Genomic DNA, 22,995 nt, shown 5'->3' with positions numbered 1-22,995 from the left:
TCTTACCTTGCAGGTTCTTTTATTGTTACTTTCTGCAAATGTTTTCCAAGCCCTAAGTCTTTGCAGGGTTTTTTCCATTGCTCTAACTTGCTCCAAATAAGTTTCTTTCCAGCCCGAACCAGGTGCTAATGATTTTCCCAGCTCTTAATGGCTTGCAAGCTCTTTCATTGTTACTCACTCAGAATATTTTTTTAAAAAACCCTAACCAGGGGATAAAATAATGTGCTGAAACTGACCAGACTAAGGACGCTAGCCAGATGAATATCTGGTAAGCAGATTCTTTTCCCTATTTTCCTCCCCAAAAACTAAGGTGCGTCTTATACTCTGAAAAATATGGTATATACCACTTCACAGTGCTTTACAGCCCTTTCTAAGCAGTTTACGGAATCAGCATATTGCCCCCAACAATCTGGGTCCTCATTTTGTAGACCTCAGAAGGATGTATCTCTCTCTTTTCCTATGTTAATATTATATATGTTTTGACAACTATTCAGAAGTGCTTTGGAACTCATGGAAGGGCAGTATCTCTGTGTTGTTCATTACAAGTCCAACTGCTTTCATGTTTCAATGTAAATCTGAAAAAAGGCTACTGTGATGCCTGTGAAAGAAAGGGAGGATATAGCTTTATAAATATAAAAATCTGTGTGTGTGTGTGTGTGTGTGTGTGTGTGTGTTCCAGCATAACTCTGGAATGCCTCAAGCAGTTTCAACCAAATGTCTTACACAGATGACTTACTATCTGGAAACGAATACTGTGGGGGTAAGACACTCCTAGCATGCTTAGGGGTGTGTGTGTGTGTGTGTGTGTGTCCCTAGGGAGGTGCCTGCCAATCAGGGGTGAAATGCTACTGGACCAGTTTGGCCGCCAGTAGTTCGCCGAACTGGTAGTGATGGCTGGCTGATCACACCCCCAAACTTGTACTTTATTAACAACGTTATTGATTTTTGAGAGGCAAGGATGTTCATTATGCAACTTCTTTTATTTAGACTTATGTTAAATTGCTAGTATTTAAGAAATAATTTTGTAATACATTTTTATACCTCCTATCTAGAAAATTCACTTCTTCGATATATGAGTAATGAGAAAATAGCTCAAGAAGATTACATGTTCCAAAGGAACAGCAGAAAGGACACAGGGAAAAAATCTAAAAAGAAAGACAAGAATAACAGTCCTAGTCATTATTCTCTATTACCTAGTTTACAAATGGAATCATTAAGGCAAGACGGTATGAGCACACCTGGGCCTGAAACAACTTTGTACCATGTAAGTAAAATGATAAAACACTTCATTCTTTGTTAATACTGTTGTTGAATTACTAAAATGACTACACGTATTTATTTATTTTATTTTATTTATTTATTTATTTTATTTTATTACTTAGATTTGTATGCCGCCCCTCTCCGAAGACTCGGGGCGGCTCACAACATGTAGAAACAAATCATGGGTAATCAGACAAGTTTAAAATGTTTAAATATTAAAAACCCCATATGCTAACAGACACACACACAGACATACCATGCATATTTGTTAATACCTTATAAGTTCTTGTCTTTTAAATATTATTTCCAACCTTATTTTTTATTATTATGATTCATCGCACATCCTGTCAGAGGTTTAGACTGGATGTGGTGTTTTTATCCACTTATTAAATCCTTCCCAAGGACCTGACATGTTATTGAATGATAGTGTTAAAGGCATTGTCTCAGGATATAAACTGTGTCAGATGTTGCATAAATCAAAACCAGAAGCACACACAGACAACTGATTCAGCTGGATTCATTAACTTCTTTATAAACATAATATATATATATATATACAATACCACAAGTAGATTATTTCTTCAATACAGCAACAGTTAGATTTCCAGTAGCAGACAAGCTTTTAGTTCAGAGTTCAGAGTGGACAAAAGAGTACAGAGTGGGCTGAGCCACGCCGAGCCTTCCTAGTTTCCTTTTGATTCTCTGCACAGACTCAAATGCGTTTAGCTCCCACTGGCTGACTTGCCATATTTTTCGGAGTATAAGACGCACCGGAATGTAAGACCCACCTTAGTTTTAGGAGAAAGAATCTGCTTACCAGGTACTCATCTAGCTAATGTTCTTAGTCTGGTCAGCTTCAGCACATTATTTTATCCCCTGGTTAGGGGCTTAAAAAATTTATACAACAATGAAAGAGCTGGGAACACCATTAACTGTATGATGAACAGACTCCTGGGGTCGGAGATGCCAATGAGTTCCTGTAGGAGCTGAGAACACAGTTTGAAGACACAACCCAAGAATAGGAGGCAGAATCTGAGATCAGAAATCTCAAGCAACAGGGCCATCCCACAAAGGAATGGGTACGGGAATTCCATAGAGTGGTGGAAAACTGCAGTACTGGCCTGAACACTTCATTGTCCGTTACTTCAAGGTAATGCACCTGCCGGTGTGTCCCTAAACACATACATGAGTGGTACCAAGTGGCAGTGGCCATGAACCTTGAGATCCACCCACATCTAAAAGTAGCTCCAGAGAAGAAACCCAAGAGAGCCTTGGGTCATTGGTCCAGCTTACAATATGAGATAACCAGAGGAGCCAAGGCTGACCCCAATTGGATCAATCAAGTGTTTTAGATGCGGCCAACAAAGCCACTGAGCATTGGAGTGTCTGGCTCCATCCTCCGTCCCTCAGACCTGGCCCCTTGCAGTGGCAAAGCTGAAGAAGACCCTGTGCAACCCAGCTGGGAAAGTAAAGCCCACCCAGCAAGCAGCTGAGTTATTAACCGCTTTCAAGGGCGAGGGAACTCTGACCCTGGAAGCCCTGCCAGCCACTGCCAGTGACAGCAGAGACTGCCTGATGACAGCCATCCAACCCTTCCCCATAAAGTCATGAATAGTAGGGCCCAGGATGTGAGCCCAAGGGACATAGAGGCCATCATAGACATCAGATGTACCCAGTGCCTAATCAGCCTCTCCACCATCTAGAAACTAGGGATAATCGCGAAGCTACTGGTGCACCCCATACAGTTCGAGTAGGTTTTTTTTGGTAAAATATTTTTTTTCCAAGCAAACATTGCATATTTTATGAACAAAGTGTTTCCGGATCAATCTTACATAGCTTTCCATATACGTAATCCATTTCATATCATCCCTCTAGTTCAATTTCAACCAATTATATTCTCCTTATGTATTTCTTTATCTTAACTTATTTTCTTCTTAATACCTACATAATTTTACTAATCACCCTAAATTCCTAATCCCTTACAATAACATAAATTAAGTATCCTATTTACTGCATATGTTTCTCATATTTTCTGTCCCAGTATATTTCAAGTTCATCTCATAATTTAATTAATTTAATTTTTCTTTGATAAATTAAAATAAAATAAATAAATTACCCTTTCACATTCCCTCTACTGTTCAATATACACTGTCATCTTCAAATCTTAGATAGAAACCCTTTAATTTAATTAATTGCCCACAATTAAAAACATAAAATTTCCCTCCCCATTTGAAAACTCCTTGAAAATATTATTTACTTATTTATATGTATATGCTTCGGTAGCATATTATTTTTTTTCAGGAAAATCAAATTCTTGCTTAAAAATAAATGCTGAATTAGAGTTAAAGGTCTGTGACTGTGTTGAAAGGTATTGATTTGCTTTGCAATTATAGTTCATGTATACAGTGATCCCCCGGTTATTGCGTCCCCGACCATTGCGAACAGGGTAATTCGCGATTTTTCAACCCGGAAGTCAAAACACCATCTGCGCATGCGTGCCCTTTTTTCTATGGGCACGCATGCGTAGATGGTGCCCGGCAGATCAGCTGCTGGGCGGCTTCCCTTGGTCTTCCCCCTCTTGCTGGCGGGAGGGCAAGCAGCGGGCATCAGCAAGGAGTTTCCCCACCGCCCACGCAAACTCCTCGCTGCCGCCCGCCCTTCGCCCGCCCACACCGTTCATTCTCGCCGCTTTGGAGCTGAGTCCTGAAGCGAATTCGCTTCAGGACTCAGCTCGAAAGCGGCCAGAGCGAGCGCGGACAAGCCGTTCGCTGGCGCTAGCTCTCGCCTGCCTGCCCGCTAGCGAGGAGCCGAAGATTGGGGGCGGCGCGGCTGTTTTAAAACGTCGCCACCGGCATGGGGGGCTTGCCAGCACCCCCCGGACCCCCAAACCGGGTTTGGGGGGCTGCTAGGAAGCCCCCCATGCCGGCGGGGACATTTTAAAACACCCGCGCGACTTTCCAATGAGTCCCGAAGACAAACGCGTTGTCTTCGGGACTCATTGGAAAGTCGCGCGGGTGTTTTAAAACGTCCCCGCCGACATGGGGGGCTCGCTAGCACCCCCCCGAACCCCCAACCCGGGTTTGGGGGTGTGCTAGCGAGCCCCCCATGTCGGCGGGGACGTTTTAAAACACCCCGCGCGACTTTCCAATGAGTCCCGAAGACAACGCGCTTGTCTTCGGGACTCATTGGAAAGTCGCGCGGGGTGTTTTAAAACGTCCCCGCCGACATGGGGGGCTCGCTAGCACCCCCCCGAACCCTCAACCCGGGTTAGGGGGGTGCTAGCGAGCCCCCCATGTCGGCGGGGACGTTTTAAAACACCCGCGCCGCCCCCAATCTTCGGCTCCTCGCTAGCGCTGCGGAAGTAAAAACACCATCTGCACATGCGCAGATGGTGTTTTTACTTCTGCAGCGCTACTTTGCGAAAACCCGCTCATTGCGGGGGGTCCTGGAACGGAACCCTCGCAACGAGCGGGGGATCACTGTACTTCTTTCCAGTTTCATAGTGCCCAGCTCCTTGGCTAATATATCTGGAATGCAGGGGTGGGTTTCAATTTTTTTTACTATCACTCTGTGGACATGGTTTATTCCATGGGTGTGGCTTGAGGGTGGGCATGGCTTTGTGGTCATGTGACTGGGTTAGAGTGGTTTGGTAGTCGTGTCACTGGGTGGGAGTGGCTTTGTGGTCATGTGATTGGGTGGGGAGTTGCTAGATGGATTGTGTGACTGGGTGGTCATGTGACTGGGTGGATGTGGTCAACTTGACATCACCCACATCAGGTGTTAGAGTTAGGGTGCCTGGCCTCTCCTTACCTGAAAGGTCTCAACAAGATACAATTTTCCTGTGTATTTACTATTGTTGAACATCCAGAATATACTATTTAATCCTATGTATATATGCCATATGTGTACATACATATTATACACAGGCACACAAAAAGATACAATATGTACTGTATATACTGCATATGTATGTACACACATACGCACAGCTCTTCTAAAACTACACATTCAACCTCACTTACTGCATTTCAAAAAACTCACCCAGTCTACTTTCTGCCACACATTTAACCATACTTTCTGTACATTAGAACATTACACATGCCTTCAGATGATCTGTTTTACAATAATGTCATCTTTTCAGCCACAGTTATATCACTCTTATCTAGAATGTGCATATAAATACTTCTAGAAGTTAAGTTTAATTAGTTCATATTTTTTACTTCCTTTACTGTATGCATGAAACTTGAAATATAAACTGTACAACCATCAGAAACCAGCATAGTACAATATAAAATAGTTTTTAAAAAATCCTTATTTATGGAGAGGGAGAAACATACAAAACCAAATGAGGTTCAAAGATACACCTAGAGTACAATGAGTACAATATCTCGTTATTCTCCCACACTCTAAAATATGGTTGATTTTTCCTTCCCCTCTAAAGGTTTGAGAATTATATTACATCACTGTGATTAGATTGGCAGATATTAACCAAACCACATGTATGTTTTTCCCCAGACATTTCAACAATCCTCTCTTCAGCATAAGTCTAAAAAGAAAAATAAAGGTAAATATTATGTAAAATACTTCTTTTTTATCATGACAAATAAAATAATATTGTAAGTGATATAAAAACATTTTAAGTTTAAAATAAGTATAGAGGAAGTCATGATTTTTATTCAGGAAATCTAATTTCAGTCTATTTCTATAAAACATCCCTTTCACTGGTTTTCTTTTTGAGCTATAGTTTTCAGAGCACATGTGATTTAAGATATGTGAGTTTTACATAATTATTAACAAACCACATCCTTAAATATTCTTGCTATTAAGAGAAATACTTTGTGCCTCAGACATAGCTGTTTATTAGTGCAGGAGTGGGGGGGAGGTGTTTCCCAGAATTAACCTTAATAATAATGCATGGCAGAAAAAGATTAATGTTAGACTGGAAGTTTTATGAAAGTCAGAATATAGTTTTGCTGTATTAGATTCAAATAGTCAAACTGTGGCAAGATCGTAGCAAAAATGACTAAATAGCATCCCCACTCAAATATATAGCCCTTATGACTAGCAACTGTTAGAACTCTTTGCTTTAATGCCCAGGTAGTTGAAGTTTCCATTTCTCCATTCCTTAGTGACTCAGATACATCAGCGTGTGACCTTTAGGGTTTATATGTTGAAGATGGCATAACTTTGTGTGCATGTTAATTCATTTAAAATATATTTATATAAATCTTAAAACATTTTTTTCAGGTCTAGCACCTAGTAAGAGTAAGAGACGGATTTCTTGTAAAGATCTAGGTCGCGGAGATTGTGAAGGCTGGCTGTGGAAAAAGAAAGATGCTAAAAGTTACTTTTCACAAAAATGGAAAAAATACTGGTTTGTTCTAAAGGAAACCTCCCTGTACTGGTATATCAATGAGGAGGTAAGAAATAGACATGACTATTTCTCTTTTACCAAAGCTAACAGATATATAAACATCGAAGATACAATGTATGCTTTCTTCAGCAGTAAAACTCTTAAAGTATAAAAAAGTAAATGGAGCACAGATTGTGCATAGTTCCTCCCATGCATATATTAAAATTAATATTTAATCATAATGAATTAAAGCAAATGAAACCTTTGTCTTTGCTTTAAAGAAAAACAGCATGCATGTATCTTAGGAGGAAGTGAAAATACTGTAGTCATTATTTGAAAGACCCACATTTTCAAGATTCTCTGACTGTTCTGTACATGTATATTCCATTTCATAAAAAGCAAACATTAATTCTATACATTGTAACAAACTTTTGTAGTAGAAGACATCTGAGATTTTTAGAGCAAGTTTGAGGTGGTCTCATAAAATGACTGCCAGTGGATGGACTTGTATAAACTGGTTATCAGAGTAGTAAAGCCAATTACACAACATTGAATGAGGTCGTTCTATAAGGACAATTTGCCTGCTTCTACTAGTCATAGGCAGAATTTACTGTCTTATATAATAATCTCAATTTGGGGACAAATGTGATTTTTCTTATAAGTATTTTTTTCAGAGAACTTAACTGTTCTTTTAGTTCTGTTTTTTAGAAAATGTAATATTGTTAGATTGATTAGAATTAAGCATAGAAACCTGTAACAGGGAGAGAACAATTAAATAAAATTGGAGTCTAAAATATATACTTGAGTTTAACATAGAAAAGAAAAAGGGGGGAAAGATATGAAGGCAAAAATAAATGATTGATCAAAAGACAGTAATTAAACAGAAAATTGACAATGACCTATAACCGTGATGGCGAACCTATGGCACACGTGCCACTTGTGACACACGGAGCCATATTGAAGTGCACGCAATGCATTGCCCTATGTCAGCTTCAGAGCGCATGCGTGCACTGGCCAGCTGATTTTCAGCCTTGAGAAAAGCCATTTTGCCCCCCAGACACTTTAGGGAAGCTTCCCTGAAGACCCAGAGGCAAAAAATATCCCCCAACTGACAAACCAGAAATTTTTTTAAAAAGCACTTCTGGTTTGCCGTTGTACTGTATTTTGCACTCCGGAAGGATCAGGGAAGCTTCCCTGAAGCCCTGGAGGCAAAAAAATTTACCCACTGGTTGCTGCAGCTATCAATATGTCCTACCCCCCTTAGCAGGCTATGAAACAGGGATAGGTTCTGCTGTGTGTTCCCTTCCTCCCTCAGCTGCCAGTGAAGCTGCAAAAGGTAATGGGGATAGGTTCTGCCACATGTTCTCCCTCCCCCTCAGCAAGCCAAGAAGCTCCGAACGTACAGTAAGGATCCTAGGCATCTCCGCCTGTTTTGAAGCTTCCCTCATTCATGAGGAAGGGAGGGAATGGGGATAGGTTCTGCCGCACGTTCTCCCTTCCCCTCAACAATCCAAGAAGCTCCAAATGTGCAGCAAGATTTCCAGAGTGGAAATCCTTCCTCTCAATTTGCTCTCGCGCGCGTATGTGTGGCAAGGGGAAGAATCGGGATAGGTAGGCCGAGAGCAGGAATTGGGGGAAAGAAAAGCAAAAGCAGTCTCTCTCCCCCCCAACTCCTGCTCTTGGCCTGGCTGTTCCAATTCTCGCCCTTGCTGCCTGGTCACTCTGGACTGCTTGTGGGAGCATTTTAAAATGCACCCCTGCCTGCAGGATCGATGCTTGCTTCCTCTTCCTCGCAGGCAGGAGTGTGTTTCAAATTACTGTAGGCAGACCCCAGAGCAGGGGAGACAGTCCCGTGGGGTGTGTGCTTCTCACTTTAAAAAAAAAAATATTTTATTGATTTTTATAATATAAGAAAAACACACACACAACATATAACAAGTGCTCAGTGATTGTGCCCACCACCAGACAAACATTCATACCCCACCACCAATCGGGGATGTTTCTTATATAAATCGTTTTAACCCAAGAGCAAAATATTTATTTACATATTATAAAGTGATTTTAACTTGTTTCTTATAGCTTTGTCTTGGATCCTACTCGCCATATATCGTCTTACCGTGTCCCATCGCCCCATCAGTTGTCGCAATTCAGTTTCATTAGTCAAATTCATCCTTTTGTCCATAATCTCAAATTGAATGTGGTTCACCATGTACCTATACCAATTTTGCATTGTCCATTTTGTTGTGTCCTTCCAACCTAAGACTAAGACTGCCTGAGCGCTTTCTATCGCTACTTGTTTTATTTCTCTAAATTCTCCCATCTCATTACTTTTAACTAATACTGCAAATTCCTTAGTAATTATCCATCTTATATTTAACATCCTATTAATATCCTCTTGCACTTTTTGCCAAAAATTCTGCACTACTGGGCATTCCCATAGCATATGCATGAACACTCCTTTATCTTGGCACCCATGCCAACAAATACCTTTAACATTCTGCTGAAAATGTGCAAGTTGAACGGGCGTGTAATACCACTTATGTAATATTTTCCTTCTCATTTCCCTAACTCTTGTATTCTTAGTTTTCCTTATATTCTCTACTATATTTTTCATCTCTTGCACCTCTACTTGTATCTCATTTTGCCACCATTTAGTCAATCCTTGGATCACATGCCCGTCTGACTGCATTAACATCTTGTATATATTGCTTGATTGTGCCTTTGTACCCCCACTTTTTTCTCTTATTATTTTCTCTATCTCCACCTTAAATAGTTCTTCTTTATTCACCCTTTCATTCAGATATTTACATATTGCATTTATTTGTGGCCATCTTGCCTTACCCAACCACCATTCTATACGATTTCTACTTGGCCTTCCATCCTTCTCATATAGCTGTTCTATCTTAGTTATCCCTCTTCCCTTCAACTCTCCTATAACCCTATTTAAATTTGTTTCGTTATCTCTATTTATTACATAAAGCAATGACAGCTTAGATTTATATAATCCTATTTTCCCCTGCCATTTTTTCCAAATTTCCATAGTCCCTTTCATGGGACCTATTAATTTATCAAAGTGGCTCCTATTCCACTTTATAAAAATTAATTCTCTATTATTCATCCCGTTTATCTGTTTTTCCAGTTTCACCCATTTATTTTCGAATAATTGCAGCTCCATTAATCTTTCAATTTGAAATGCTTCCCTATACAGCTCCAAACAAGGAACTCCTTATCCACCCTCTTTTTCATTTGCTATTAACCACTTTTTCCTTATTCTTGGTCTCTTATCTTCTTCAATCCAAAAATTAAGTTTTTTATCCCACTCTCTAAACTTGGATGCTGATAACCCCCTGACAGTACCTGAAATAGGTACATCATTTTGGGAACTATCATCATTTTCAGGGCTCTTATTTTAAAGATTCTCTTTAGCCTTTTCTCTTTCCAGCTCTTCATCTATTTCAGCATTTTCCTCCATATTGGTCTACAGGTAGTGAGGAGGTATCTGAATGGCAAGCCCTGTTAGCTGGTGCTAAAAACTCTTACCGTGAACACTTTCCCCAGGAGTCTATACAGGATTTAGATGGGACCGCCCCTCTTTTAGAGAAGGCCAACTTTGAGTGTGATGACACCCCAATCCACTGCAACAGCCCCACAAATTCACTCTGTATAAATCAGATATCCTGACGAGCTGTAAAAGAAGAGACCCAATGTAAGAAAATCACCTTAAGTACTATGTCATGGAATGTAGCTGGGTGGCATCGTTTTAGAGGTTTAAATCATCCTGATCCTTTGATAGATAAGGATATCATTTTGGTGCAAGAGACCTGGACCAGGGATGACCTTCTGTTAAATGGATATCACTCATATAAGCTAGAAGCAAGAGCAGGTAGAGGGCCAGGGAGACTGAAGGGAGGGTTGGGTATTTTCATTTCTACCAATTTGAGAGCAGAGCCTACTCTTATTGCCCCACTAAAACACATGGCCATGGCCCTTCTCCTCAAGATAGATTCAGTCCTGCTTTTAATAATTAATGTTTATCTTCCGCCATTGGTAAGAAAAGCTGAAATCACTGCAGTATGGATGGAGTTGGAACATTATATTAATAAACTACGCATGGACCATCCCAGAGTCTTACTGGGGGGAGATTTCAATGCTAGGTTGGGACCAGATAATTACACATTATATACTAAATATCATCATCATCCACCAGCAGAGGCTCCCATAAGGACAAACTCCTCACTCACACGACTCTCTAAAGACAAGAAAACAAATTTTGCTGGCCTCTGTATGGCAAAGATGGCAAATAAGCTTAATCTTTATATAGCCAACGGATCCTGGGCTGGAGATTATCCTGGTGAGATCACCTTCATGGCAGGGTCCAAAACCAGCACTATTGATTATATTCTAACCTCTATGGACTTATTACATTATGTAAAAAATTGTCCTTCCTTACTTGGAAAGCGATCATCATACATGAAGTCTCTCATGAGGCAGATGCCCCTTGCAGATCAATTTATCCCTGCAATTTCTCCAGCAGGCCCAACAAGATGTAGAATCAAATGGTCCCAACAACTTGACCAAAAGGTGAAAAAAGCTCTATCAGAGGATAATCTTCAAAAACTTTGCTCAGCCTTTATCACAGCCAACCCTTCCCAAAACTTACTAGAATCATATACAAGTATAATCCATAAGCTTCAACCAATTCTAGTATATGATCGAAACTTTGCAGCTAAGAGGTCCTATACTACCTCGAAACAATGGTTTGACAAGGACTGTGTGGAAGCCAAGAAAGCTCTCACCTTGGCTTATAAGCGGTACAAGGTGAGACTGGGAACGGCAACAAAACAAGCCTAAACCATCTTGTTACCCTCAAAAACCAGTATAAGCAACTAATTGCCCTTAAGAAGAGGCAAGATGAAAGGTCCTCCTGCGAACAGTTTATTGGGGCTGCAAAGCAAAAGAACTCCTCTCTATTCTGGCATTTAATAGCCAGACACTCAGATAAAATACATACTCCATTAGACGTTCCTATACCTAATAACACCTGGGAATTTCACTTTCAGAGGATGTACAAAGAAAGTATAAGATCTATAAAGAAGGACTTGCCAAATTGGCCCCCAGTCTCAGAGTCTGAAATTAAATCACTCATTGGCCAACTCAGGTGAAGAAGAATAACTTGGAGTGGTGGACACCAGTTTTGGCAGCGCTATTCATGTACAGTGAACCCTCGAGTTTCGCGTCCTCAAGTATCGCGAAAGGGCTATTTCGCGAGTTTTCAACCCGGAAGTAAACTCCACCATCTGCGCATGCGTGCCCTTCCACGCATGCGTAGATGGTGGAGTTTCCCCTCTTTCTCTATGTTGCTTCTTCCTCTCTCACACTCTCTTCCTCCCTCTCTCATCTTTCTTTCCTTCTCTCTCTTTCTCTATCTCTCCCCCTCTTGCTCTCGAGCCAAAGATCTTCGGCTCCTCGCTGGTGCTGCGCTGCCGAGCAGATCAGCTGCTAGGCGGACGAAGGAACCTTCCCTGGGTCTTCCCCGCCCAGATCTTCGGCTCCTCGCTGCAGCCGCGCGCCCCTCGCCTTCGCCTCACCTGGCGGGCGAAGGAGGGCGCAGCTCCGGCCGCTCGCCTCGGAGCCGGTCTGCCTCACTGGCCGCTTGCAGCTGAGCCTCGGCAGAAGGCGAGGGGCGTGCGGGGAGCTGCCTGAAAGGAGGCGGGCGACGGAGGGCGCAGCTCCGGCCGCTCGCCTTGGAGCCGGTCGGCCGTGCGCCCCTTGCCTTCGCCTCGCCGCTGCACCCTCCTTCCCCCGCCCTTTTTGACTGCCCATCTGCCCCACGGCCTCTCCCCCCCCTTCAAAACAAAAAAACCCCCCGCTGAGCCGGAGGGAACTCCTGACGTTCGGGCAGCAAAAAGAAGCGCAGGGCAGCCCCCGCTGAAAGCGCACAGAGCCGGTGAAACACAGGAGCGGGAGAACCGCACATGCGCACACACACACCGGAGAGCCACGGGAGAGAGCCCCGTTTCCTCAGAGCGGCGTTGCCTTCAGCGCCGCATCACCCGGCAAGGTTCTTCCCAAAGCCGCCGAAAGGGGGAAAAAACAGCCCCCCAAAACCCCGGGCCGCCTTGGCATCGCCACCCAGCCGGCCGCGCACGGACCCTCCCTTCAGTCCTCGCCCGAGAGAGCCACGAACGGTACTCCCGGCGAAGGGTGGCGGTTTTTCCAGTCCGCGGCAATTCCCCTCAGCACGCTGCCGGATCCAGCGGGGGAGGGGGGAAGTGAAGGCGCGGTGATGGGCAAGGGCTGCCAGTGAGCCTTCTCCGTCCCTTTCCTGCTGCACCGGTCTGGGGCCAAGTGGGCGGGGGGCGTCCGGGACCACGCCTGTCTCCGCCGCCCGCATCGCCCCTCCGGCGGGCCGGCCTCCCCCACCCGCCTCTGCTGCAGCCGCCACCGCCTCCCCGACTGGCACAAAAGGGCCCCGCCCGCCCCGCCCCGAAGCTTACCTTGCATCGGTATTCCCTCCCCCCGCAGCCAAAACTAAAAGCCTGTCTCTTTTTTTTCTTGCAGCGAGCCCAAGCCGTTTCTCTCTCGACCGCAGCCGAGCTTCCCTCGGCCCCCTTTGGCCCCGTCGCCTCCTCCCCGCCTGCCTTTCCTCGCCAAGCGCACGAAAAAAAGAGAGAAGGCTTCTACCAGAAGCCGGGTGATGGCGGAGGAGCTCCGAAAGCTGGCTAGCGGCTTTTCCCCCGCAAGAGATCCTTCATGCCCCTGCCCGCCGTCCCCGGCTTCTGGTAGAAGCCTTCTCTCTTTTTTTTCGTGCGCTTGGCGAGGAAAGGCAGGCGGGGAGGAGGCGACGGGGCCAAAGGGGGCCGAGGGAAGCTCGGCTGCGGTCGAGAGAGGAACGGCTTGGGCTCGCCGCAAGAAAAAAAAGAGACAGGCTTTGAGTTTTGGCTGCGGGGGGAGGGAGTTAGGAAAGTCCTACTTCTCTCCCCGCAGCTAAAAACTCAAAGCCTGTCTCCTGCCGCCCGGTTTAGCCAGGACACGAGCGGCGAAGTGACACCCCCCACCCCAGCACCTTGAATCCCGCCGCAAGTTAAAACTTTGGGGCGGGGCGGGCGGGGCCCTTTTGTGGCAGTCGGGGAGGCGGCGGTGGCTGCAGCAGAGGCGGGCGGGGGAGGCCAGCCCGTCGGAGGGGCGATGCGGGCGGCGGAGACAGGCGAGGTCCCGGCCACCCCCCGCCCGCTTGACCCCGGGGGGCTGAAGGGAGCCGGGCGGGGGAGGGCGGGGGCTACTCGGTTCTTCCTCAGCCGGGGGTAGCCGGAGCGCCGGCCAGGTGGGGGCGGGCGAGGCGTGGCGGGGGCTGCGGGGCGCGCCGGGCTCCAAGTTGCCGCGCTGCCTTTGTAAACCTGCCCGAACGAGGGAGGCGAGGGAGCCCCTTTGTTGGCCGGCGGCCTGGCCGGCCCTTGGCGCGTGGTGCCCGCGGGGACTGCTGCGGCGGGGACTGCCCACTGCCTTCGCCCAGACCAGAGAGGCGTTGCTCGGCTGGGCTGGCGGATCCGCGGAGGCGTCGCCGAGGCCGGGCTGAGCGGCGCTGTGTTGGGAGCCCGTGCCGTGGGAGCGGGCAGCTCGGCCTCGCTGCGGCGGCGACGGCGGCTTTGCGGGTCCTCGCTGGCGGCCTTTTCCCTCCTCCCGCCGGGCGGAGGAGGCTGCGGGGCTTTCTAAAGGGAGGAAGAACTTGCTATCGAGCCTGCTAATGAAATCCAACTGGCGGAGGGTCTGAAATTCCACCCGAGGGGAAATGGGGGAAAAAAGCCCAGCCGGGAGCGTGGCGCCAGGCATTGTTCTCCGGACCCCGCCCGCAGCCTGGAGAGGGAAAGGGCCGCCGTGGGTTGGATTTCATTAGCAGGCTTGGGAAGCGGAGCTGGCAATGGCGGGTGAAGGGCGGGCGGCGGTGGAAGTAAAAACACCATCTGCGCATGCGCGGATGGTGTTTTTACTTCCGCACCGCTACTTCGCGAAAAATAGATCATCGCTTGGGGTCCTGGAACGGAACCCTCGCGATGATCGAGGGTTCACTGTATATTGATTCCACTGGCTATGTCCCAGAGGATTGGGGCTTGGCAATCTTGATCCCAATTTTTAAGAGGGGGAAAAGAGATGACCCTGCCAATTATAGACCAATAAGTCTAGTAAATATAATTAGTAAACTTATACGCCAAACACCTACAAGGCAAGCTAAAGGAGTGGCTGGATTCTGAGAATCTGATCACTGAAGAGCAAGCCAGCTTTAGAGAGGGAAGGGGCACTATTGATCAGTGCTTAGTCCTCCGCCATCTTATAGAAAAATGCATCTCAAATAGTCCTGTATCACTATATGCTGGATTTATAGATCTCAGTAACTAGGACTAAATTATGGGAGAAGTTGGAAGATGCCTCCATTGATCAAAGGCTTCTTCATTTACTATGTGCCCTACATACCAAGACGTCCCTCAAGGTGAGGTGTAATACGCAAAGGTCCCTCTCAAAGCCAGTTAAAACTGAAAGAGAGGTTAAACAGGGGTGCATCCTGGCCCCCCTACTTTTCAACTTTTATATAAATGATATGACAAAATGGTTGAACCAACCAAATCACCCTCCCCCCCAAAATAAGCGATCGAAACATCGCCCTTTTGCTCTATGCAGATGACGCCGTGATCCTCTCCAGGAAGCCACTAGGCATTAAAAGAGCCTTGTGAGCCCTTCTTCAGTACTGTAATAATAATAACCTGAGTATAAATTATGAAAAAACAAAGATCATGGCTTTTGCAAAAAGGCTAAAAATTTACTCATGGTATCTTGATGGGCACAAAATTTATTTTATTTTATTTATTTATTTATTTTATTTATTGGATTTGTATGCCACCCCTCTCCATAGACTCGGGGCGGCTAACAACAGTAATAAAAAACATCATGCAAATCCAATACTAAAAACAACTAAAAAACCCTTATTATAAAACTAAACATCTATACAAACAAACAATAGAGCAGGTAACCACCTTTAAATACCTGGGGGTGGTCTTTCAGGCCAATGGCTCAAGGAAAGCACATGGAGAATATGCAGCTGCCTTGGGCCAAAGATCAGCGAGCGCCATTTTCAATTTTTTTCGCACAAAGGGAGGTTATTATGTTCCTGCTGCTATCAAGCTTTTTAAGGCCAAGTTGCTAGCTCAGCTGCTTTACGGGTCCTTGCTTGGACCGCCAGCTTCAGCTTTACACTTTACACCACTAGAATTAGTTCAATCCAAATTTATTAGAGCAATTCTCCAGATGCCACGTTGCGTCTCAAACGCACTTCTGCGCCTGGAGACTGGACTGATAAAGGTCGAAGCAAGAATCTGTATAGTGTCCCTAAATATGTGGTTAAAGCTCTAATTTTTTTCCGCAAGGTCTTGCTCCATTAATCATTCACAATTAATTTTCCTCCTCATGGATTAAGGCCATCGAGTTCAATCTTCACAAATTAGGCTTCTCCCCAGATTTAATACTTGAGATGAACTATGATCTAGCAGGACAGACCTTGCGACAAAGGGTGGAGGACATCGAGAGGCAGGAGGACTTGGGTAGAGCTCTGCTGTTTCTGGCCCCAGATGCCACTAGATATGTTGTGGCTTCTGCAAGATACCTGGGACAGCTAGAGTCAGCAAGCCATCGAAAGGCATTTGCTCTTGTACGGTGCCATGCGCTTCCATCCGCCGTTTTGTACAGCAAGTACAAGGGAACTCCAGCCACTGAAAGATTTTGCCCTTGTGGCTCAAGAGAGGTGGAGACTGAGGGACACATGCTTCTGAGATGCTCCTTTTACACTGACATTAGGAGAAAGCATATTCTACCACTTATTGAGGGATATCCTACCCGCTCGGACGTTGCCTATCTCCGGTGGTTGCTTGGGGATGAGCAGGCCAGGATTACGGCACAGGTGGCCAGATTCTGCGCAGCAGCAGCGGGGATTCATCACAAATGTGTGCCTTCATAGCGAGATATGTACATCTCTTGTATAGTTACAATGGGTCAATCTTGGTTGCTCAGCCAAAAGTCCTGTTTCCTGTTCTTTTTCCTTTTAATTATTATTAATACAATATTGATGGTCTTTGACCGTAAATACAATTTTATTATTATTATATTATACTACTATTAATCATCCCATCATCTGAATTCTCTCACATTACTAACCCAAAACAAAATTGTTATTTCATATTGTTTACTCTTACCTGGAATACAAGTTACACATTTTTGTTAATAAACTTTAACTGTCACTACGATCCACATTTTAGTAAGATTTTAAAAGTGATTTTAGCAGAAGTGATTATTAAATTAAATTCTCTCCTCTACGGGCCAAATAGGTTATAAATTGTTTGCTTGTTATTTGCCTGATTTTGCTTCTTAATGTATTCATTTTCACAGGATGAAAAGGCAGAAGGATTCATCAGTCTACCAGAATTTAAAATTGATAGAGCTAATGAATGTCGCAAGAAGTAGTAAGTATTGTAAATTAATAGTAGGACAAAAATCATACCTTTCTCTATTTTGTATCTATTTTATTTATTGAAATTCCTTTATTATTATGGTTGGTTCATAACAAGCTGATGTTTATGTGGATTTTGCATGTTTATTCACTTATTGGGTCTTTATTATTACTTAACGTGTATTATATAATACTAGATAAGCCTATAAAGGTTTATCATTGCTGCTTCTTAGTGCTTTTAAAAGGTGAAAACAAATAGTATAACTAAAAATGTAATTGGATCTCTAGCTAACTTTTACATTACCAAGATATTTTACAAATGATTTGTTTATATTAACAGATACTTATTTCTTTCTAATACCTTAGAACTAGGCTTGATGATTTAACTCAGGACTAACTTTTCAAGTATTTTCAAACTATGGAACCTGCTAAAAAATAATCCTGAGTATCTCTGATCAAGAGGGGAACCTCAAGTGTTAGAAAATTAGCTGCATTTGAGTGAATTCCCCATTCCCTTAATCTGTCGTGGAACCTTGTCAGGTTCTCATAAAAATCTAATTACCATAAGGTGCAGTTTGAAAAATCCTTGTGTAAATTTGAAGATATTATTATTGTAATTTATTGAAAGTAAACAGATTGCCATTACTGTGAATGATGTTAAGTTTAATAGATTGTCAAAAACTTTGTTCTCCTCTTCAACTAGGGGATGGACTTTTTGCCTCTGCCAGTTGGATGAAGCTCTTTCCTCCGCAGCAGCTGATCGGCTGCTGCCTTCTCTCCCTCGCCCAAAGGCCCCTAGCTCTTCGCCCCAGCCCTTTGGTCACAAAAATCCAAATTCAGCCACAGCCTTTTTGCCACATGGGACACTTCGCCACCATCCAATCAGAACGGTTGTTACAAAATGCTACTTTTGGGAGGAAAGAATGGGACAGTTTGCTCTTTCATACACCCCCCCCCCAGTTGAATGATAGAGAGGGAAGGGACCTCAGTGGCCATCTAGTCTGACCCCCCTTCTCATTCAGGAAACTTACAGAATGATAGAGAGGAAAGGGACGTCAGTGGCCATCTAGTCTGACCCCTCTTCTCATTCAGGAGACTTACAGAATGATAGAGATGGAAGGGGCCACAGTGGCCATCTAGTCTGACCCCCCTTCTCATTCAGGAGTCTTACAGAGGGATAGAGAGGGAAGGGACCTCAGTGGCCATCTAGTCTGACCCCCTTCACATTCAGGAGACTTACAGAGTGATAGAGAGGGAAGGGGCCACAGTGGCCATCTAGTCTGACCCCCTTCTCATTCAGGAGACTTACAGAATGATAGAGAGGGAAGGGGCCTCAGTGGCCATCTAGTATGACCCCGCTTCTCAGTCAGGAGACTTACAGAATGACAGAGAGGGAAGGGACCTCGATGGCCATCTAGTCTGACCCCCTTCTCATTCAGGAGACTTACAGAATGATAGAGAGGGAAGGGGCCTCAGTGGCCATCTAGTCTGACCCCTCTTTTCATTCAGGAGACTTGCATAATGATAGAGAAGGGGAGTCATACTAGATGGCCACTGAGGCCCCTTCCATCTCTATCATTCAACTGGGGGGGGTGTATGAAAGAGCAAACTGTCCCATTTTTTCCTTCCAAAAGTAGCATTTTGTAACAACCGTTCTGATTAGATGTTGGCGAAGTGTCCCATGTGGCCAAAAGGCTGTGGCTGAATTTGGATTTTTGTGACCAAAGGGCTGGGGCGAAGAGCTAGGGGCCTTTGGGCGAGGGAGAGAAGGCAGCGGCCGGTCAGCTGCTGCAGAGGAAAGAGCTTCATCCAACTGGTGGAGGCTAAATGTCCTAAATCCCTTCAACTACTAAGAAGTTGAAGCTCCAATGACATAGCTAGAGATGCATCTGTAGAATTGCAACATCAGACTATTGAATTCACTGTGTTCTTAAGTTGAGTCACATCATTATATTTTAAGAGTATTATTTGATTACACATACATATTTCAGTTAAAAACAGAAATAGACATAAAATATTATTGATGTCAATTTATAAAAGCAGATTTTTTTTACAAAAAGAGAACATGAACATGAAATGCAGAAAGAATGCAGACAATGCAGAAAATACAAAATGTATTTAGTATTTTGTTATGATTTTTTTATATTTTTTGTGTAGTGCATTCAAGGCATGTCATCCCAAAATCAAAAGTTTTTACTTTGCTGCTGAACATCAAGATGATTTGAACAGGTAATTCATTCTAAAAGATCTTTTCATTTTATAAATTTTATTTTATATTTTGTGTTGCGTATAATTCAATAAAATATATAGTTTTAAAGACCGCCCATGAAAATATAGAAAAATATGTAAGATAATTACATTTCATTCAAAAATGCTATTTTGTTTGTGTATGCTTTTATCTATACATTACACAGTGTAACATGTACAGTATAACAGACGTATAAATACAAGTCTGTTGAAGATAACTTTTGAGTATTAAAGTTTCTGGAAAGATAAAAATCTTCTGGATTTAATGGGTGATTTTGGACACAACAATCCTGTAGCAAAATTCAGTAGACAGTTCTGAAAACAGATTGTGCAGCCTGTACAGTACAGTACTGTACTGTACTGTACTGTAACTACTCTGTTTTCTTCTGTACTGTTGATATTGTATTGCATGTAGTTCACTCCCTGACATTAAATCAAGAATGTGTGTGTGACCAAATTCTACTATGTACATGTAGCATAGTTCAATATGTTCCAATATAATCAGATCATTTTGTCTTCCAACAGATGTATTTTCCCTGTCTTTGAAATATTATGTCTTTCAAAAAGAAGACATTTGTTAAATGGAATTAGCTTTTTTAATGAAATGTGTATTTTACTCTTATTGTTAAAAATTATTACAAATTACTGTTAACCTTAGTGTTTCTCTGTACCATTAATTTATTATGAAACATAATAAAATTATGTATATCACATCATGTTAGAAAACTCAGATTATGAAAAAGAGAGTTACATTGCCTCTTCAAGTATTGTTTAAATATATTTCTACTCTTATTGGAATGTAATCACTGACAAAACTCCTAGCAAGATTATAGTATGGATGGAAAGGGAAGGAAAGGGAAAGGAAAGGAAAATAAATGCAATGTAAACTTCACCATGGATATGAAGCCTACCAAATTTAAAGAAATAAGTTCATGAGGATGAGATCTAAAATTCAGATTGTCTTTTTTTTTGTTTAGATTGCTTTGTTCCATTTTGTTTTGCCTATGAATAGACATTTAGAAATATATAAGTATGTTTGCTGTTCAAGATGGATTAAATCAGACTCCACAAATTTCACTGGAATTCTTTACTGCTGGAGGCAATAGTAACAGAAACTTGAGGGCCTGACTGCCTATTCCCCCCAATTTTGCTTTAGCTTACTGAGTTTCTTTCAAACATTTTCTCTTTTTCTGGGTTTTTATAACATGTTACCACATGTTTTCTCTAAGGCATCTTTGAGGTTATCTACAATACCCTGTTACACAGTATCTTTCATGTGATGCTTCACAAAGGGCTGGAAACTATATTTGTCATAAAACATTTACAAGGAAGCACACTGATTTTTTGCTTCTCTCAAGTTGTTTTAGCTCCCGCACCCATTACCATGGTCTGTTTTTTCCCCCGAACAGCTGACCAAATTCTTTAGGTTTACCTAAAATCCTGATATAATCTGGAAAAGATTATAAGGAAGTCTACATTTTTTTGTTTTGCAGCAAGCAAGCTTGCTCTTTTATTTTTTATTAATAAATTTATATTTACAAATATAATACAAAAAACCCCAATACAAACACACACACAAAAAAGACAGTACATCAATTAAAGTACACATAATAAATATATGGGCGAGTGCACAGCAAGTCTGTATAATAATCTGAACTATGTATATTCTCTTTAGCCAGGTTATAGCTAACTTTAAAATTCTATATAACTTGTAAAATTTACAAAAAATGAGAAATATGTATATATATAACATGAGAAACAAATAGTAGTCTTAATTAATAATTCATAGCTTTATTTTATATAACCCAATAGGCTTTCACCAGGTGTGATTATTATTTACATAGTCAAGTGATTTATAGCATACTTAACAAGTTTTGTTCCTATTTTCTAGCCAATAATAAAATAAGTTCCACTATTCATAAAATTGCGTTTCCTCGTTACCTTTTGTTTCTAGAGTCAATTTAGTCATTTCTGCACATTGTATAATTTTTTTCTAATACTAATTCTTCTTGTGGGATTTCTTCCTTTTTCCATATTTGGGCAACGGCTAATTTTTATTTAAATGTTGGTGAATGATTTCTAATAAAAAGCATTGTGGTGTTTTGTCTAAGTTTATCTTTAAAATTTCATCAATCCATTTCCCAATTTTTTTCCAGAAGAACTAAGCTTTTTAACATTGCCACCATAGGTGGTAATATGATCCATAATCTTTTTGGCATTTCAAGCAAAGAGGTGACAAATTTTTGTTAATTTTAGCTAATTTGGCAGGAGTGATGTGCCATAAAATGTGCTATAATACATTTTAATTACATTTTCTTTATAGGATGTTGCCAAAGTTAGCCTATAATTCCTGCTCCATATTTGTTGCCATTCTTCCATTTTTATCTCTGACTTGAAATTTAGGTTCCATTTGTCTCTGTTGATTTTTGTTTCGGATAGATTTATTTTATTGATTAATAAACAACAGTAAAGTTTTTGATTAATTTTTCTTGTGAACCCATTAATATTTCGTCTAATGGTTTTTCTTTCTCGATACCTGATGTTTATATCTGCAAATATAAACGGATTAAATGCACCTAAAAAGAGAAACAAATTTCTTAACAAATTAGCTAAAAATAACTTAGACATAATAGCTATACAGGAGGTCCACATCAAAGAAAAATTCGAATATCTTCTCAAAAAAAATAAACTGGGAAATTTATTTACATCACTAGACCAAGAAAAAAAAAGAGGACTGATCTTCTATAGAAATATAAATATTAAGGCAACATTAAAATACAAGGATACATATGGGAGGATATTAATCGTGGAAATTCAAAAAAATCAGGAAGCTATAACTCTGGTTAATATATATGCCCCTAACGAAGGCCAAGAAAAAAATTATAAAAAATTGCAAAACAAAATTAGGGAATTCGCAAAAGAAAATATATGTCTGATGGGAGATTTAACAGAATAATTAATAGAGAATATGATTATAAAAACAGTGGATTGCAAAAACAAAAGAAAAAAACCTTACCAATTTCCTTTTTAGAATTAATTAAAGAATTTAAACGTAAAGATACCTGGAGAGAAAGAAACCCTCAAGTTAAAAAAAATTACATATTATTCTAATAGACACAAATCATGGTCAAGGCTTGACATGTTTTGGACTACAATTGAAATAAATACCCAAATTGAAACTATCGAGATAGAAACTAATCTAGCATTGGACCATAATGCTCTAAAATTAACCTGGAAACGTAAAAAGCAAATTAGCAGATGGACATGTAAAAAATCAATTCTAAAACAAGAGGCTTTCAAACAAAAATTGGAAAAAGAACTAAAACTATTTTTCCAGGAAAATATTAAAGAACATACCAATTTGCAAAACCTATGGGATACGGCCAAAGCGGTAATTAGAGGCATAGCAATCTCTTACATGGCCAAAGAACACAAAATGAAAAGCTTAGAAATTGATAAATTGGAAGATGAATACAAGAAATTAGAGGAAGAATTCAAAAAATATCCCCAGAATTCCGAACTAAAACAACAGGTGCTCTTAACTAAACATAAACTAAATTTGATTGAAAATGAACAATTAGCGCAACAGATTAAAAATAGTAAACAATACTATTTTGAAAATGCTAACAAACCTAGCAAGTGG

The 22,995-nt window shown here is 41.9% G+C and overlaps 1 protein-coding gene across 6 annotated transcripts in view; it reads left to right on the top strand.

Moving 5' to 3' along the window:
- Positions 1–22,995, top strand: part of CNKSR2 (connector enhancer of kinase suppressor of Ras 2) — a 326,584-nt gene that overhangs the window by 241,698 nt on the left and 61,891 nt on the right. For all 6 annotated transcript variants that reach the window (XM_070750725.1, XM_070750722.1, XM_070750728.1 and 3 more), the window contains 5 exons: positions 1,053–1,264; positions 5,776–5,824; positions 6,508–6,680; positions 17,045–17,118; positions 19,263–19,334. In XM_070750725.1, coding sequence (XP_070606826.1) covers positions 1,053–1,264; positions 5,776–5,824; positions 6,508–6,680; positions 17,045–17,118; positions 19,263–19,334 — 580 coding nt within the window. The remainder of the gene's footprint in view (positions 1–1,052; positions 1,265–5,775; positions 5,825–6,507; positions 6,681–17,044; positions 17,119–19,262; positions 19,335–22,995) is intronic.

The sequence above is a fragment of the Erythrolamprus reginae genome, chromosome 4 (genome assembly GCF_031021105.1).
Source record: "Erythrolamprus reginae isolate rEryReg1 chromosome 4, rEryReg1.hap1, whole genome shotgun sequence".
NCBI classification, from domain to species: Eukaryota; Metazoa; Chordata; class Lepidosauria; order Squamata; family Dipsadidae; genus Erythrolamprus; species Erythrolamprus reginae.
This window is presented reverse-complemented; position numbering and strand designations above follow the sequence as displayed.